Genomic DNA, 19,058 nt, shown 5'->3' with positions numbered 1-19,058 from the left:
CTAGCAACTCCTCTGACCCCCATGCAGGAAGCCTGTAAAAAACTGTAAGTTGTAGCTGGCATTTGGTAGCAGCGCCTGTCTTCTCTCTATGGTACTCTCTAGGTGGATTAGAGAGGTTTTGAGTGAGGAAGCATAGCTGTTAACTTGAAAGGTGGGTTTGGGGGAAAAGCGCTGTACTGGGGGGGGGGGGCTCAGAATTTGGGGCAATCTGGCCTGTGATACATTCACTAGTTAACTTGGCACCCTGTATGTTGCACACTCCTGAGCCTTTCAACCTGTACATAGCACACCCTGAACTCTGTACATTCCTGCAACCTGTACAGAGGCGCACTCTGAACCCTCCACCCTGTACTTAGTGCACTTCTAAGCCCTGCAGCCTGTAGGTAGCGCACGCCTAAACCTTGCGCCCTGTACACAGCGCACTTCTGACCCTTGCACACTGTAATTAATGCACTCTTGTGCCCTGCACCCTGTACGTAGCGCACTCCTGAGCCTTGAGCCCTGTACATAGCGCACCCCTGAACCTTGCACCCTGTATGTAGAGCAATCCTGAGCCCTGCACCCTGTTGGTAGTGACTCCTCAACCCTGCACCCTGTACATAGCACACTCCTGAGCCCTGCACCCTGTACATAGCGCACTCCTGAGCCTTGCACCCTGTCTTGCACCCTGTACATGGCGGGCTCCTGAACCCTGCACTCTTTACATGCACTCCTAAGCTCATGCACATAGTGCACCCCTGAACTTTGCACTTTGTGTGTGGTGCATTACTGAGCCTTGAACCCTGTACATAGTACACTGCTGAGTCCTGCACCCTGTACATAGCACACTTCTGAGTCCTGTATACAGCACACTCTTGAGTCCCACTCCCTGTACATAGAGCACTCCTGAGTCCTGCACCATGTACATAGCGCACTTGTGAACCCTGCACCCCATACATAATGCACTGCTGAGTCCTGTACCTTGTACATAGCACACTCTGAACCCTCCACCCTGTACTTAGAGCACTCTTGAGCCCTGCACCCTGTACATGGTGCACTCCTGAACCTTGCATCCTGTACATAGTGCATGCCTAAACCCTGCACCCTGTATATAGTGTACATCCGAACCCAGTCCATAATGCACTCACAGTACTTACAAATGCCTTTACAGGGCCCTCCCACTGTTTGGCAATTCAGCCACATCCACCCTTTCACGCGACATGCCGCCCCCCCCCGGCAGGGGCATGGTTAAGTTTCACCACCTATTCTCTGATGAGAAAAAAAAGCCATATATACAGTTGTGCTGAAAAGTTTGCATACCCTGGAAGAAGTCTTGAAATTTTGGCATTGATATTGAAAATATGACTGATCATGCCAAAAAACTGGAAAACTGGTGTTCATATGAAGCCGCTTGTTATCACATAGTTTTTTGACTCCTTTTTAAATCATACTGATGTAGCATACTCAAACTTTATCAACGAAGGAGCTGCTAATAATTTTCTTCGGACTTACCGTTACCATCTTCACAGTGTTCATCATAGGGGTACTTATACATTGCTCAATTGAAACACTGCTCCAACACTCAGTCCTTTTTCCAAGTTTTATTAAAGAAACAAAAATATGCAATAGGAAGGTAGAGGGTGAAAAGAGATTCAGGTACCTTGGATCTTGCGGTTTAAGGTAATTTCTATTTCCAGCGAATAGCACTTCCACAGCTGGATTCAACAACCATTGGATAGGTCTCTCTCACCAACCTAGCAGCCGATGTGATGTTCAAACACGATCTCTGCCACAGACCTTGCAATCTTGACTGAACTGATTGCTGTGCTTAACACAGTCTCTGCCACAGACCTTACAATCTTGAATGAACTGCTTGCTGTGTTTGATCCCAGATGCGTCTCCGACTGAGTTCCCAGGCTCTTCTCAAGATACCAGCCTTATGCTCGGTCCTCTCCTGAAGAGTCCTCCCCTGGTCACTGCAATCCCTTGCTTCTTCTCGGAGGCCAGACAGCAAAGAGACCATCTTACGGACCAGTAGGCCACTAAACTCTGGTCCTTCTGTTAGTAGCTAGGCCTTGGGTCCGCCAACCTCAAGGTAGAACTTTAAGCAACAGCAGTTCCCCAGGCCAGGAGGGCCATGAGGTCTGGAAGCGCCAACCCCTATACACGGTGTCTGTCCCTTAAATACCCCTGCCCAGAATGCCCAGTGGATGAACCACTCCTACCGAATTATTTCTGAGCAAAGAGTATTCAATATGTCCAACCAGACTGTATATTCAACATCCACCAATGGCGACAGCACCACCCATGGTGAGATGGAAATCTGCACAGTCCAGCTAAACTGGTACAGAAACCATTAAATTTAGGTAATAATAAGCTGAGCCAAACTGTAGCTTCAACTAACTTAAATTTAAAAAAAATAGCATCTGCTCTTCAGGATCAGGGCGCTACACTGATAACAGAAATCACCCAAATGCCCCTGATCAAATGTTTACATACCCTGGAATGTTTGGCCTTGGTACAGACACACAAGGTGACACACACTCATTAAAATGGCATTTAAAGGTTAATATCCCACAACTGTGGCTTTTTAAATTGCAATTAGAGTCTGTGTATAAATAGTCAGCTCCCTCAGAAACCCCAAATGTTTTTCAACTATCTCTTTCGTTTACTTTGCTATTGGTAATATAAATTATCAGAGACTTGTGTTCCCTTAGACCAGTGGTTCTCAGTCCTGTCCTGAAGTACCCCAACAGGCCATGTTTTCACTTTTCCTTTATCTTGCACAGGTGCTTTAAATCAGAGTAAATGGCTTGGTATTTTGGGCAGCTATTTTATTGAAGAGAAGCTTCCAAAACACTACCCGTTAGGGGTATGCTTAATTATGTCATATGGCTTACTTAAAAGCAAAGAGCAATGATAAAAGTGCAGTAATCCACAGTCACTGTCAATTTCTGTCCCTAAAGAAGTCAATTAATGATGATAGAGGTATGAAAAAGATCTTGTTGCTGATTCTGGGTTAATGCATGCTATTCCTGTTGTCTTGATTTATTAAATAAGCCAGAAAGAGTTGGCTTACTAAAAACACTTGTACTTATAACTTACATCTGAACAGTGTCATTTTCTGTTGGGCACCAGCCTTGTATCTGGCAAAATGAACTGACACATCTCCCAGTGAGAAAACCTGAAACATAAGAAAGCTTTATTAGGTTTCATAGCACTACAGGAATTAATGCAGTTATTAAAAGCTGTTAATTCAGGATTTTGCATGTGAGTTTTCACCCACTGTGACAAGGATTTAGGCTTGTTTGTGGCAAATGAGTAGGCATATCATTGTTACCATGAATCAATGGTTTAAGTACAGAGATCACTGGTCCCTATAAAGTTCAAAGGGGTTAGGTGAACTGCTCTGACATTGACTTCACCTAGTCTGGCACTATGGCTCCTACTCAGAGTGGAAGATAATTTAGGATTAAAGTGTATTTAAACCCAAAAACTCAAATGCAATATATTGCAGCTTACCAGTCCTTAAAGCGATTGAAAACCCATATTATTTTTTTTATTTTTAAATAACAAACATTTTATATTTACCTGCTGCGTGCAATGGTTTTGCATAGAGCAGCCCCAATCCTCGCACGGGCCTCACACCAGCACTTCTGGCTCCTTCAACCCCCCCCCCAACCCACGAATGCCACCGTAGCATGCTATGGGGGCATTAGTGCAGACTCATTCCTGACCCATGCTCTGTGTGCCCATTGACACACAGATCGTGGGTCCCTGCCCCTTCCCCCCTCACTGGCTGTGATTGATAGCAGCTGCCTCTGAGCCTATGAGAAGGGAGAGAGCAGAGAGAGCCGCTGCTTGAGAGGCATGGTGCTGGATCAAGCTCGGCCTTAGGTAAGCATAAGGGGTGGGGGGGCTAGGGGGTCCTGCATGCAGAAGGTTTTTTTAGAAAGAATGCATTAAGGTAAAAAAAAAACAAACCTTTAGAACCACTTTGAATGTAGTGGCTGCATTTTTCAGGCTTTTTTCCTTTATTTTTACCCTGTGATCCTTCAATACCACACTTACTCCAGATTGACAATGTCCATGCACTGTACTGCATCGATGAAGGAACAATGATGTCACTCTAGGTTGCTGTTGTGTTTTGAACTATAAACACCTTCTTTCCATTACATAGAGGGAAGGTGTTCTGTAGTTCAAAAAAGATAAACTGAGAAAGCTGATAACAATATATGAGATTTCAGTTCAGCGCACAGAAATACACTAGAATTCTAACAAAATAGGGTTTACATTTGTGAGCTTAGAAAACATCAGTTGAACTTATATGGGCGCCAAGGGTGAATCCAGCTTATGATATATAGGGATGAGCCCGATGTTCGAGTTGAACATAAGTTCGACTCGAACATCGGGTGTTCGGCTGTTCGCCGAATAGCGAACAATTTGGGGTGTTCGCAGCAAATTCGAAAGCCGCGGAACACCCTTTAAATGTCTATTGGAGAAATCAATAGTGCAAATTTTAAAGACTTATATGTTTAGTATTGTCATAAAAAGTGTTTGGGGACCTGGGTATCAATGTATCAATGCAAAAAAAGTTTTAAAAATGGCCGTTTTTTCAGGAGCAGTGATTTTAATAATGCTTAAAGTGAAACAATAAACATGAAATATTCCTTTAAATTTCATACCTGGGGGGTGTCTATAGTATGCTTGTAAAGTGGCACATGTTTCCCATGTTTAGAACAGTCCCTGCACAAAATGACATTTCTAAAGGAAAAAAAGTCCTTTACAGCCACGAGTACCTTTAAATAATTGTCCATGGGAGAAGCAAAAGTGCTAATTTTAAAGGCATATTTGCATGGTATTGTCATAAAAAGTGTTTGGGGACCTGGGTCCTGCCCCAGGGGACATGTATCAATGCAAAAAAAAGTTTTAAAAACAGCCGTTTTTTTGGGAGCAGTGATTTTAATAATGCTTAAAGTGAAACAATAAAAGTGATATATTCCTTTAAATTTCGTACCTGGGAGGTGTCTATAATATGCCTGTAAAGTGGCACATGTTTCCCATGTTTAGAACAGTCCCTGCACAAAATGACATTTCTAAAGGAAAAAAAGTAATTTAAAAGTACTCGTGGGTATAACGAATTGTCGGGTCCGGCAATACAGATAAAAGTCACCGAAAAAATGGCATGGGATCTCCCCAGTCCATTACCAGGCCCTTTGGGTCTGGTATGAATATTAAGGGGAACCCTGAACCAAAATTAAAAAAAAAAATTGCATGGGGGTCGCCCCAAATTCCATACCAGGCCCCTCAGGTCTAGTATGGATTTTAAGGGGAACCCCGCGCCAAAATTAAAAGAAAAATGGCATGGGGGTCCCCCCAAAAATCCATACCAGACCCTTATCCAAGCACGCAACCTGGCAGGCCGCAGGAAAAGAGGGGGGACAAGAGAGTGCCCCCCCTCCTGAACCGTACCAGGCTACGTGCCCTCAACATGGAGAGGGTGCTTTGGGGTAGCCCCCCAAAGCACCTTGTCCCCACCTTACCCGGTGGTTCTGGTGGTCTGCGTGCGGGGGGCTTATCAGAATCTGGAAGTCCCCATGTGTCAGAGGGAGGCGGGGTCACCCGGGTACATCACTGTGTGGCCCAGCCCTCAGTTATAAAAGAACTGTCACCTGCAAGGACGCGTCATATGGTGGGTGCCTTCCATGGAGGCGGGTCGGTTGTGGCTTTCTTTTTCTTTTTCTTTTTTGGTCCGTCGGCAGAGAGAGAGAAGAAGACTTAATGGGACATTTTTTTTATTATTTTTTAATAAAGGACTTGTCCCAAGTTGTGTCTTGTCTTTTGTACCATTTTGACACTTTTTTGTGAAATGGTAGGGGTACATTTATACCCCGTTACCATTTCACACAGGGGGGGAGGCCGGGATCCGGGGGTCCCCTTGTTAAAGGGGGCTTCCAGATTCCGATAAGCCCCCCACCCGCAGACCCCCACAACCACCGGGCAAGGGTTGTGGGGATGAGGTCCTTGTCCCCATCAACATGGGGACAAGGTGCTTTGGGGTGCTACCCCAAAGCACCCTCCCCATGTTGAGGGCATGTGGCCTGGTATGGGTCAGGGGGGGCATGTTTTCTCGTCCCCCCTCTTTTCCTGCGGCCTGCCAGGTTGCATGCTCGGATAAGGGTCTGGTATGGATTTTTGGGGGACCCCCACGCAATTTTTTAAAAAATTTTGGTTTGGGGTTCCCCTTAATATTCATACCAGACCCAAAGGGTCTGGTAATGGACTGGGGGATCCCATGGCATTTTTGTCAATGACTTTTATCTATATTGCTGGACCCGACAATTCATTATAGCCGCAAGCACTTTTAAATGACTTTTTTTCTTTGGAAATGTCATTTGTGTAGGGACTGTTCTAAACACGGGAAACATGCGCCACTTTACAGGCATACTATAGACAGACCCCAGGTACGAAATTTAAAGGAATATTTCACTTTTATTGTTTCACTTTAAGCATTATTAAAATCACTGCTCCCGAAAAAACGGCCTTTTTTAAAACTTTTTTTTGCATTGATTCATGTCCCCTGGAGCAGGACCCAGGTCCCCAAACACTTTTTATGACAATAACTTGCATATTAACCCTTAAAATTAGCACTTTTTATTTTTCACATTCGTGTTGCATAGACTTTAACAGTGTTCGCGTGTTCGAACTAATTTTTTGTTCTTCTGCAAACCGAACCGAGGGGTGTTCAGCTCATCCCTAATGATATACCCTTCTGCAGGAAAACACCATCTAAAAGATCCTTGTGGCCAGCATCTCTGTTGGATCTAGTCACGTTGCATCCCCTACTCCATAAAGAACCTAAACATTCTTTCTCCTGCCTTCTCTCACAGCTCCATTGCAGACCACAGGGAACTTTCAGATGCTATCCTCCCACAGAAGGTTCGTTATAAGCTGGATTCACCCATGACACTTTTGTAAGTTTAACTGATGGTTTCCACAGAGTGAACAAATGAAAAATCAAGTTAATACCATCATGCAAAATCTTTGTTTAGACAGGCCCCAGGAGAGACAGATGTTCTCTCTGGGAAAGAGAACAATGGCCAGGTGAGATCCCACAAGGGCAGAAGTAAGTCTGCTAATCTGTGCAGTAAAACAGAAAGGTTCAAGGCAAGGAGTTGGAGAGAGCTGAAATCAAACGTACAGGTTATATCCCTAGAGAAAAGGGCAAAAAATATCCAGGAGTTCACAAAAATTACCAAATGTCTACCCACTGTGGAAAGTAAACCATGCACCGTCTTTTGAATTAAGGTTTTTCAGAGGGTTTAGGAGGTTTTCTAATCCAGATTTGCAGATGTTCAGAGAAATATGTTTGTGAGGTCTAGATGTACAGTACAGACCCTAGGAGTAGGGCAATGAACGACTTTGCAGATCTTTTCCTTCTTACACTGAGGCACATGAGTGCTCTTGCCTCCAGTGATAATAGTGTCAAGGGTCTGTTCAAAGAGACATTATCCCTCGAGGACCGTAAGGGGCTGCACACCAGCACTTTATTCAGTGTTGTGCACATGAGTATTAACAAAAGTGCAATACAGGTGACAAGCATGGTGCTCCATTCATCTGTTCCACTTCCACTATCAGTGTTCTATCAAGAGTCCACTGCGGCAGTGGGGCCATCTCTTTTAAGGAATTTTGACCATTTTGCTATGGTGACATTTTGAAGTCACTATCAGAATAGGGTGAAAGGGTATAGCCCACCAGCAAGAACTGGGTTTTAAAGAGGGATTTCAACTGCTGATTGGTAGAATACTTAGTGGTAAGAATACCCTCCACTGCCCTAGTGGTTTGCCTGTTAAAGTGGGCCACTGGCAGATCCACAATGGGTGAAGACCAGTGTTTAATGAAATCCCCTATAAATGGGAAGTCCAGTAAGCAGTCAGAGGGCAGTCAAGGGCATGTCAAAGAGTTTCCATTCCCTGCAGTGCATCAATCAGAGATTGAACTGTCTCTTTAAATTCTGGAACAATAGCTGAAGACTGTGACTCCTCAAGGCTAATCTTGCAGGCAAAGCTTGGAGTGACTCCAAATCAGGAAAAGCCACTGTGACCAATAGTTTAGAAGCTGGCTAGGGCTAAGGCAGATCACCTATAGACTTCATGAAGAAAGGTACAGGAGCACACTTAGAAGATATGGGGTCAGAGCCAGTCAGAAACCAGAAAAATGTGGAAATTTTAAATGTACCCATGGAACCGAACAACCAAGGTAGCTCCCGGTACGCAGTCCAACTGGCCTATTACATAGGAAGTCGTCAGAGACAAAAAGTGTTGAGGCAATGCCAAAAACTCTGGTCCTGGAATGCACTCGGCAGCTAACCTAAAGTTGGGTCTGGAAATTGCCTTACGCAGAACCCAGTGCCCAAAAGTCATTTGCAGGCTATCCCCCAACAAAGTGCCACTTTATTCACGTGGTTGGTTTGAAGTGGATGTTATCTAGCAGTATTACACTGTATGTTCTTTTCCTGAGTTCCAGTTTCTAAGAATTCACTTGGTTTGTGTGACTGGTTGGAAACAGCAGAATATTAAAAAAATAATAAAATAAATAAATGTAGAAACTAATGAAACAGTCCACGCGTCATCAGTGCCCATCAGTGCTGCCACTGTCACATGGCATTAAAAAAAAAGCGAGTATCGGTACTTGTTTTCGGTCTTAAAAAAGTGGTATCGGCGCAACCCTACTCACTACATCGCCAGAAGCCTGAACCAGCATTTGGGATTTCTGTTGTGTCATCGCACAGAGGATTGGTGAGCGGGTGTAAACAAAACATCCTTCCTAACACAGTACAGACACAGCCTGCAAACATCAATTCCCCTTTCTAGTGTCAGAGAATGCTTGTTTGGAGCCGCTACCTTCAGCCGGTTTTTCCTTATAAATTACGTAACATCCTAGATGATTACTACTTCATTTGAGCTTGTTTAAACCCACTATTAAAACAAGGGCCCCACTGTTTGCTAGCAGAAGACACTAGTACTCTTCACCCAAGGCCCTGTAACACTACAAAACGATTTTATTAATTTTTATCTCTCAACTGTGTTTTGACCGAGAAGTCAACAAATCTTCTCTCCTCCCTCTCAGCGCCCATGTATTAGGCATAAAGGTTATTGTGTTTTTTTCCTTTCTATATTTACAGCAGCTAAATATTAAAAGTTGTCATTTCTATTGTATTAATACTCTGCAGTAAGGTTTAACAGTGCTGTAAGTTTCCATATATTTTAAACCTTGATAATATATTCAACTTTTTCATCACTACCAGGTGTGTCTGTTTCTGGTAATTATTCACAGCCAGGATAATGGTATTTTTTACTTGTGTTCTTAAAAGCACTTGCAGTGATTTTATTTAATCAGGTGTGCCAGAGCAGTTGAGGTAATTCTTGGAGTTGAGACGCAGAACAGAGAACCCAAAATCACCAGGCGACTCTTTCAGGGGAGGCGCTACATGTGTGGGCTCGTCTGGGATCCTCTTCCACTAGCAAATCTCCAAAAAAATGCCCTAGAGACTGTCAAGATGGACCCTGCCACTGCAACCTAGTGGTGTGAGGAAGATAATGGACAATGAGAGTCAAGTGTTGTAATCAACATCCCTGGGGTGGCCTGGACAGAGGAACAGATCAGACAAGCTATGAAGACACTAGTCTCAGATCAGAAGGTGTGGGTGATGGACGTCAAACCCAATCGAGATAACTCCTGCACTAATAGAGTGGGGGAAAGGGATCCCTACTTGTTTTCAAAGAGGTTTCTCAACCTCTAGACCTAATGTCAAAGCTCATCTAAACCAGCTGAATGTATTGGATGTGAGCCCAGAAAGTTTAGGGTAAGCAGCATCATGGGAGACTTCGTGGAAATGTGCCAAAAGAATAGCCCAACAAACAGTAGGTCTGGATATCGAAAACTGAGGGCTTTTTCAGGAAAGCAACCAGTGCCTGCCAGAAAGGACAGCTTTGAGGAGTGTCTGGAGCAAACTATATAAGCTTTAGATGAATTTAGATGTTGAGACCCAGAAAAAACTGAGAATTACTGAGTGCTTAAGGGGTCCTGCCTCAGAAGCCATTCACAATTTAAAACTTAACAAACAGGATTGTACTGCTCATGAGTATTCTGCAAGATGTGTTTGGGTGAACAGAAAAGGCCTCTGACCTTATGTATCAGTTCAAGCATACCTATCAAAATGAAGGGAACAAGCTATCTGACTATATGAGGTGTCTAGAGAAGATAATGCACCAGGTATTACTAAAAAAAAGGGCTTGGATCCCAGGTCAGTAGGGTCCGGGCACAACAGGTTTTGAGGGGAGCTCAACCTCTAGACCCTATCGCAATCCAGCTGAAAACTCGGAGAGATGGAAGAGTCTTAAAATATCCTGAATTAATCCGGGTTGTACGAGAAGAGGAGGCCATGCTGGAAAGCAAAAAGAAGACCCAGAAATCAGAGCCTGCTGCTGGGGTTAGAGTAGCTACTGCAGCTGATGGTAATGCAGAGATAGAGCTTTTGAAAACCCAGGTTGTCACAATTGATGGAGATGATGACTCTACTGACATCCAGAATCACTGTCTCACCTGGCGAAGAAGTCTCGGAATACAAGCAGTCCGCAAACCCTGTAGTTGTCCAGGTCAAGAAGCCAGTCAAGGGGTTTGCTTTAACTGTGGAGGAGTGGGGCATTACCGACGTGTTTGTCCAAGCCCACTGAAAACTGAAACCCAGCATTCAAAGACAGCGGGAAACCGCAGAGGGCCCCGGTGAAGGAGCCAACCAGGTGCCCACCTACAGCCCTTAGCTCCATAATCAAAGATGCAAAGAAACCACAGCTGAAGCCCACATTTTTACAGAGGGCCCCTGCTGCCGTTTCTGAGTGACCATACAACCCCTTTCCTCGACCTTGGGTGCCCGGTTGCTGAGAGTAGTTGTACACCAGCCCTCTGGGGCCCAACAGAGATGTAAGCAAAACCTGAAGCCCATCAAGAAGGGGGCATGAATACAGACAACAGGACAAGCTAGCTACCCTACTCCTGGCAGATTCCCTGACAAACTAGTAGGACCTTCCCTTGCTCAAATCCGCTGAGTTAACACAATGGTGGCACCGTGACAGGGGAGAAGGGAAGCTGTGGGCTCCCCTTCAACGCCCCCACTCAAATCGCACGCCGCCCCACAACGGGAGACAGGAGTGGCTGCAGGCTCTTCCCCCCCTGCTCGCTCCTCCACGGGGCGGATCTGAGTCACGGCGCTGTGACAGAGAGCAGGAGAGCTGCGGGCTGTCACTGTCTCCTTCCCCCACTCACCCCCCCTTCCCCTGTTAGCAGCAAGGGACCAATCAGAGGGGACCAGTAAGTACATCATGGGACATGTAGTCCCAAAGACAGGTGGACAACTGGAATTTACAAGTTGAAAATTACAGCCCCCAGCATGCCCAAAAGGAAGGGGGAGGGATAGCTGGGAGTCCAAGCAAAAGAAGGGGGGACAGTGTTTGGGTTGCAGAGGAGAGAGGAAGAGAAGACTGAGGATTTTGCTGGGGGGAAGCCGTCAGAGAGAGACAAGTTCACAAAAGTCCCTTAAGTGGTGCCCGCCTTGGCACCTGAAGCATGGTAAGAGGACAGGTGCTGAGAGGAGTGCCATCTTGGGGAGGGAGAGAGCGAGAGAGAAGGCTGAGGTGGCTCGGAGGAAGATAGAGACGAAGCCACAAAAGTCTGCCACCATTCAGCCCAGGGACCCTGCTCAAAAGCCCAGCAACGCCCAGAGAAGACGACCCACACCACTTCAGGGATTGCAATACCCATCCAGGTACTGGATCAGCCACTGTCCAGGCCTCTTGCCAGCTTCTCTACCAGTCATCCCAATCAGCCATCAGTAGGTGATCAGGTGTCTTACCACATCGCCAGAAGTCTGAACCAGCATTTGGGATTTCTGTTGTGTCACCACACTGAGGATTGTGAGTGGGTGTAAACCCAACATCCTTCCTAACACAGTACAGACACTGCATGCAGACACTAATTCCCCTTTCTAGTGTCAGAGGATGCTTGTTTGGAGCTGCCACCTTTAGCCGGTTTGTCCTTACAAATCTATAGATTATTACTACTTCATTTGAGCTTGTTTAAACCTACTCTTAAAACAAGGGCACCGCCATTTGCTAGCATAAAACACAAGTACTCTTCACCCCAGGACCTGTAATGCTAAAAAACTGTTTAATACATTTTTTTTGTTTATTTCTCAACAGTGTTTTGGCCCAGAAGAAGTTGAAAAGTCGAAAAACCTTCTCTCCTCCCTCTCAGCGCCCATGTAATAGGTATATAGATTATTGTGTTTTTTTTCCTTTCTATATTTACAGCTGCTAAATATTAAAGGTTGTCATATATATTGTACTGATACTCTGCAGTAAGGTTTAAACAGTGCTGTAAGTTTACACATATTTTAAACGGTGATAATATATTCAACTTGTTTATCGCTACCAGGTGTGTCTGTCTGTTTCTGGTAACAATCCACAGCCAGGATAACAGGATTTTCTACTTGTGTCCTTAAAAGTGTTTGTAGTGGTTATATCTAATCAGGTGTACCAGAGGCGTTGAAGTTATTCTTGGAGTTGAGGCGCAGAACAGAAAACCCAAAAATCACCATGCGGCTCCTTCAGGGGTGGCGCTACAAGTGTGTAGCCCCAACTTTCTGTAGTTTTTTTACCCACCATTTTTCTTTCTTTTTTTTTGCATGGGGTACCCCCTTAAGATCCATGCCAGATTCAAAGGGTCTGGTTTGCATTTTGGGGGGGGGGATTGACTCTACACTATATTTTTGTCAATCTTTTTATATGATGTGCTACAGCAAAAGTAATTTTTACAAAGAAAATAAATTATACAATTTAAATTGCTGGAAAAATGACATACGGTCCCCTTCATAGGTCTCCCAAAATACAGAGCATAGTTAGTCACTTAGTTAGTCTGGTTGAAAAAAGACACAAGTCCATTTAGTTCACTGCATCTAGAGCAGACCCAGAAAATCACTGCTCCTGGCTGAATGGAATGTAAACCTACTGGTTTAAGGAGTTACCAAATCAGTTACATTCAAGGCATGCTGTGAATAATAAATGTCATATTTTCTTGTGCTCTAAACCAAACTTTTAAGCCATTAAATGGCTGGTGTATAACTGATCACACGTGCAGCACCATGGCAATTGCAGATGAACCATGGGTTTCTAAAATGGCTGCTTCTTTGGCTGTAGGGGATAAGAGGGTTTAGTTTTGCTTTAATATAATTTTTCTTGTGCATTGTCTCACAAAGAAGGCATGTGCCTTTAAAATATTGCTATCACCTGTGTTATTGTAATGGCCACTTTTCATTTAAATGGGACTTGTTTGCCAAAATTGTTACGTAAAATTGCTGCTATTTTCATTCATATATCACCCCTTTGAGCCAAGACCACTCCTTGGAAACTCCAGCTTGGCGCCTGTTCCTGATTTGCTGAAACTACACTGCCCCAGGACAGACAGCTGGTAAAGCTGCAATGGCCCAACACAAAAGTGACTACTGGTATTTTTTTTTTAGAATGCACAGGTAAGACAAATAAAAGCCTTGTCCACTTGCATACAGCTAATGAAGTCTAAAAATTATGATGTTTCCTCCTAAAAGCTTGTTCCAAATGGAAAATGCATGTAGAACGTATAAGAGCACCACAGATCTAGTGTGAGACTAATAAATCTTTAATGCTCATGACAAGAGGTCAGATGATAAAACTGACATAATGCAGGGGCTCAAAACTACCCCTCATCAGGGTTTTTGATTCTGGCAGTAATTGCAAAGAGTATTGGTCAACAAACGGCAAAATAAAAGGCTAAGGTTGTGCTACTTCAGGTCACCAGTCAACTACCTTATCTTTTATTTAGACGTTTGTTGTACAGTATTCTCCAATTACTGTGGTGCTCTCGACCTTTATACAATATTTAGACTACTCTGGGGACCCACAGGAGTATCCCCGTTGACAGAAAGCTGCCATTAAAATTTGGATTTCAAGTCTTTTCTACCTTGGGTTCAGTACTCTACCACTCACATTTTTTAGATCCGGAATCTAAGTAGTGATTTCAGAATCAGGATTTTAAACCAAAAGGTTGAACAAGTTCAATTTATGCCTAGTATACTTTACAAAAACAGACAGCTATGGCAAGCATAATGTTGTACTCTGACTAGCTATAGACCTCCCAGATCTTAAAGTTCAAACAGACATGTGACCCACAGGTAAGTAAATATGACAATCTTACCGTTGGACGTAGGCCTGTTTCTTGTACACTTGCTGTCTGTAGTGCATTTGTACTTCTCATCACTCTAGAATGGAAACAGAGAAGGAAAATATTAGGTTTAGCCTTCTAGAAATTAAAGGGAACCTGTTAAATATGGGAGATTAACTAAAGGTGCAAGCTAATGGACTGTGTTTCTCATCCTAACTTGACTACATAGTGTGCAACTTACCCAGAACAATAAAGCAATAAAGTCTTAATAAGTGTATTGATTCAAGTTAGATTAACTATATTTGCAGCAGATTACTAGTCGGACTGACTCCCTTGGCGAATCTGTTTGTAAGTGAAGCCAGCCTGTATTTTAGTCAGTATATACATTTACTTTTCCTAGGGAGCTGTTTACCTGGGGCCAGGCAGGGCAAAAGGGGCAGCTTCCCTGAGCCCCATCATTTTTGTGGGGCCCAGAGAAGCTGCCTCATACTTGCCAACTATCCCAGTTTAAATTCCCTTGTCCCTTGAAGTTTTAGTCCCATGCTGTGTCCTGATAGCTCTGCCCTATTGCTATGTACAGATGGCTCCCCTGCAGACCCTGTGTTTACATGTAAATAACCTGCATTGATATGTAAAAAGCGGCAGCATTCATATGTATATCATACCTCCCTGAGGTCATATCCACCATCACTTCTGCTGAATGCTGCCCACTGGGGAGGAAAAGGGGCATGCTTGAAAGTCCTGCCTATATCTGTGGTCATTAAGCCTAACATCAGCCTGTTCTGCAAAGGTAATCAATTGGAGGTGGAACCCTTTTTCAAAATAACATAGTGCCATAGCACCGTGAATTTTGGTGCATGTGAACACGCACATCTCAGCAGATGCACGAGGGTGTCATTAACCATTAATGGCACTGCTGTGTGTCTGCTAAAGGGCAGCATGTTTCTGTGGTGTCAGGAAAGCAATTTTTACATGCATTCCCAACACACACAAATGTGAACGCAGTCTAAATGTCTCAGTTACATTGGTGGTGTAAGTCTTCTCATTACATTGGGGCTTCGTTTACAATCCTTTTATTCACACTAGTGGCCAGTTTGAAGTTCCCCCTTACATTGGTGGTCAGTGTAAATCTCTCCTTACATTGGTGGTTACTGTGAATGCTCCTATTGCATTAGTGGTCAATGTAAATCCTAATTACATTGGTGGCCGGTGTAGAAACTTCCCTTTATATTGGTAGTCGCTAAAAAAACAAACTTGCATTTGTGGTCAGTCTCAAATCCTTCCTTACATTGGTGGTCCATGTAGAAGCCTACTTTAAATTGGTGGTGAGTGTAAATTCCCCCTTACATTGGTGGCCAGTGCAGAAATCCCCCATTTATTGGTTGTTGATGTAAAATCCCCCATTACATTGACAGTCAGTGTAAATTCTTCATTACATTGGTGATCAATGTACATTTCCCTTTACATTGGTGATAAGGGCAGAATTGCCCTTACACTGGTGGTCAGTGTAAATCCCCCCTAACATTGGTGGTTGGTGTGGAAGTGTCACCTTACATTGGTAGTCAGTACAAATCTCCTCGACAATGGTTGTCAGTGTAAATTCCCCCTTACTTGGAAGTCCTTGTATATTCCCCCTTACACTGGTGGTTGGTGTAAATGCTCCTATTACATTGTTGTCAGTGTAGAAATCCCTCTTTATATTGGTGGGTGGTGTAAAATCCCCCATTACGTGGTGGTCAGTGCAAATTACCCCTCACATAGGTGGTCAGTGTAAATTCTCCCTCGCGTTAGATGGTCATTGTAACTTCCCCATTACATTGGTGGTCAGTGTAGAATCCACCACTATATACTTGCCAAAGATTTCCAGCTTTGCTCTACATTAGGGATGAGCCGAACACCCCCCGGTTCGGGTCGCACCAGAACCTGCGAACGGACCGAAAATTCGCACGAACGTTAGAACCCCATTGACGTCTATGGGACTCGAACGTTCGAAATCAAAAGTGCTAATTTTAAAGGCTAATTTGCATGGTATTGTCCTAAAAAGGGTTTGGGGACCCGGGTCCTACCCCAGGGGACATGTATCAATGCAAAAAAAACTTTTAAAAAGGTCCGTTTTTTCGGGAGCAGTGATTTTAATGATGCTTAAAGTAAAAAAAAAAAAGTGAAATATTCCTTTAAATATCGTACCTGGGGTGTGTCTATAGTATGCCTGTAAAGTGGTGCATGTTTCCCATGTTTAGAACAGTCCCTGCACAAAATGTCATTTTTAAAGGAAAAAATCTCTGCTTGCTTGCGGGTTTAATGTAATGTCGGGTCCTGCCAATATGGATGAAAATCAGTGAGACAAACGGCATGGGTACCCCCCAGTCCATTACCAGGCCCTTTGGGTCTTGTATGGATATTAAGGGGAACCCCGCACCCAAATTAAAATTAGGAAAGCAACCAGGCCCTATATACTCTGAACAGCAGTATACAGGCGGTGCAAACAAGACAGGGACTGTAGGTTTGTTGTTAAGTAGAATCTGTTTGTAATTTTGAACGGGTACATTTTTAACGTGTTTAGCTCCAGCCAAAAAATCTTTTTTAAGCTTTTTGGAAAACATAGGGAAGGGTTATCACCCCTGTGACATTTGTTTTGCTGTCTGTCCTCCTCTTCAGAAGATTTCACCTCACTTTTTGTCCCAATTACAAATGTTTTTTGAAAATTTGGGGTTTTTTGTGGAACAAGGATTGGAAAGCATCAGTGGAAAGGTGAAATGTTTTTCCCATATTAACTCTTACAGGAGAGAATTTCCCTTCCTAGGGGTAGATTTCATCTCACTTCCTGTTGTCTCCTTCCGTTTGCAAGTAGGAGTCATTTGTAAGTTAGATGTTTGAAAGTAGGGGCCTGCCCTATATACTCAGCAGAAATTTGGGCCTTAGGTGTTGTTGTGGCCACAACACTGTAAGCCCTCACAGGGCCCTGCTGTGAAATATTAGATCAAGAATTGTAATTACATGCCCCTGTTGAACAAGGGCAGAAAAATTGGGCCTTTGGTGGTGGTGGTGGTGGTGGTGCTGGTGCCACAACACTGTAAGTCTTCACTCGCTCTTGGTGGGTGCAGAAATGGGCCCTGCTGTGCAATATTAGATCAAGAATTGTAATTACATGCCCTGTTGAACAGGGGCTGAAAAATTAGGCCTTAGGCACTGGTGCTGGTGCCACAACACTGCAACCCCTCACAGACACTCTAGTTGGAACGCAGGAACGAGCCCTGCTGCAAAGTATTGCATCAAAAATTGTAATTACACGCCCCTGTTAAACGGGCAGAAAAATTGGGCCTTAGGCACTGGTGCTGGTGCCTGCAACCTCTCACAGATAGGGATGAGCTTCGAGTTCGAGTCGAACTCATGTTCGACTCGAACATTGGCTGTTCGCAAGTTCACCGAACAGCGAACAATTTGGGGTGTTCGCGGCAAATTCGAATGCCGCGGAACACCCTTTAAAAGTCTATGGGAGAAATCAAAAGTGCTAATTTTAAAAGCTAATATGCAAGTTATTGTCATAAAAAGTGTTTGGGGACCTGGGTCCTGCCCCAGGGGACATGGATCAATGCAAAAAAAAGTTTTAAAAACGGCCGTTTTTTCAGGAGCAGTGATTTTAATAATGCTTAAAGTCAATCAATAAAAGTGTAATATCCCTTTAAATTTCGTACCTGGGGGGTGTCTATAGTGTGCCTGTAAAGGGGCGCATGTTTCCTGTGTTTAGAACAGTCTGACAGCAAAATGACATTTTGAAGGAAAAAACTCATTTAAAACTACCCGCGGCTATTGCATTGCCGACAATACACATAGAAGTTCATTGATAAAAACGGCATGGGAATTCCCCAAAGGGGAACCCCGAACCAAAATTAAAAAAAAAAAAAATGACGTGGGGGTCCCCCTAAATTCCATACCAGGCCCTTCAGGTCTGGTATGGATATTAAGGGGAACCCCGGCCAAAATTTAAAAAAAAAAATGACGTGGGGTTCCCCCTAAATTCCATACCAGACCCTTCAGGTCTGGTATGGATTTTAAGGGGAACCCCGCGCCAAAAAAAAAAAAAAAAACGGCGTGGGGTCCCCCCAAAAATCCATACCAGACCCTTATCCGAGCACGCAACCTGGCAGGCCGCAGGAAAAGAGGGGGGGACGAGAGTGCGGCCCCCCCTCCCTCCTGAACCGTACCAGGCCACATGCCCTCAACATTGGGAGGGTGCTTTGGGGTAGCCCCCCAAAACACCTTGTCCCCATGTTGATGAGGACAAGGGCCTCATCCCCACAACCCTGGCCGGTGGTTGTGGGGGTCTGCGGGCGGGGGGCTTATCGGAATCTGGAAGCCCCCTTTAACAAGGTGACCCCCAGATCCCGCCCCCCCCCCTGTGTGAAATGGTAAGGGGGTACATAAGTACCCCTACCATTTCACGAAAAAAGTGTCAAAAATGTTAAAAATAACAAGAGACAGTTTTTGACAATTCCTTTATTTAAATGCTTTTTCTATCTTCCTTCATCTTCTGGTTCTTCTGGTTCTTCTGGCTCTTCTGGCTCTTCTGGTTCTTCCTCCGGCGTTCTCGTCCAGCATCTCCTCCGTGGCGTCTTCTATCTTCTTCTCCTCGGGCCGCTCCGCACCCATGGCATGGGGGGGAGGCTCCCGCTCTTCTCTTCTTCTTTTCTTCTTTTCTTCTCTTCTTCATTTTCTTCTCCGGGCCACTCCGCAATCCATGCTAAATAACGGGGGGGGGGGGAGAATCGGTGACCCCGCCCCCCTCTGACGCACGGTGACTTGACGGGACTTCCCTGTGACGTCAC

General features: G+C 44.4%; 1 protein-coding gene across 1 annotated transcript in view; it reads right to left on the bottom strand.

Annotated features, from left to right (window-relative positions):
• P2RX3 (purinergic receptor P2X 3) overlaps nucleotides 1–19,058 on the bottom strand; it is a 451,883-nt gene that overhangs the window by 246,939 nt on the left and 185,886 nt on the right. The window contains exons 4-5 of the mRNA XM_073596991.1: nucleotides 14,266–14,329; nucleotides 3,085–3,163 (exon numbers count right to left, since the gene is read on the bottom strand). Of these exons, the coding sequence (XP_073453092.1) occupies nucleotides 3,085–3,163; nucleotides 14,266–14,329 (143 nt within the window). The remainder of the gene's footprint in view (nucleotides 1–3,084; nucleotides 3,164–14,265; nucleotides 14,330–19,058) is intronic.

This window comes from Aquarana catesbeiana, linkage group LG08 (assembly GCF_042186555.1).
Source record: "Aquarana catesbeiana isolate 2022-GZ linkage group LG08, ASM4218655v1, whole genome shotgun sequence".
In the NCBI taxonomy this organism is placed as follows: Eukaryota; Metazoa; Chordata; class Amphibia; order Anura; family Ranidae; genus Aquarana; species Aquarana catesbeiana.
Note: the sequence above shows the minus strand (reverse complement) of the source record. Positions and strands in the feature narration are given on the sequence as shown.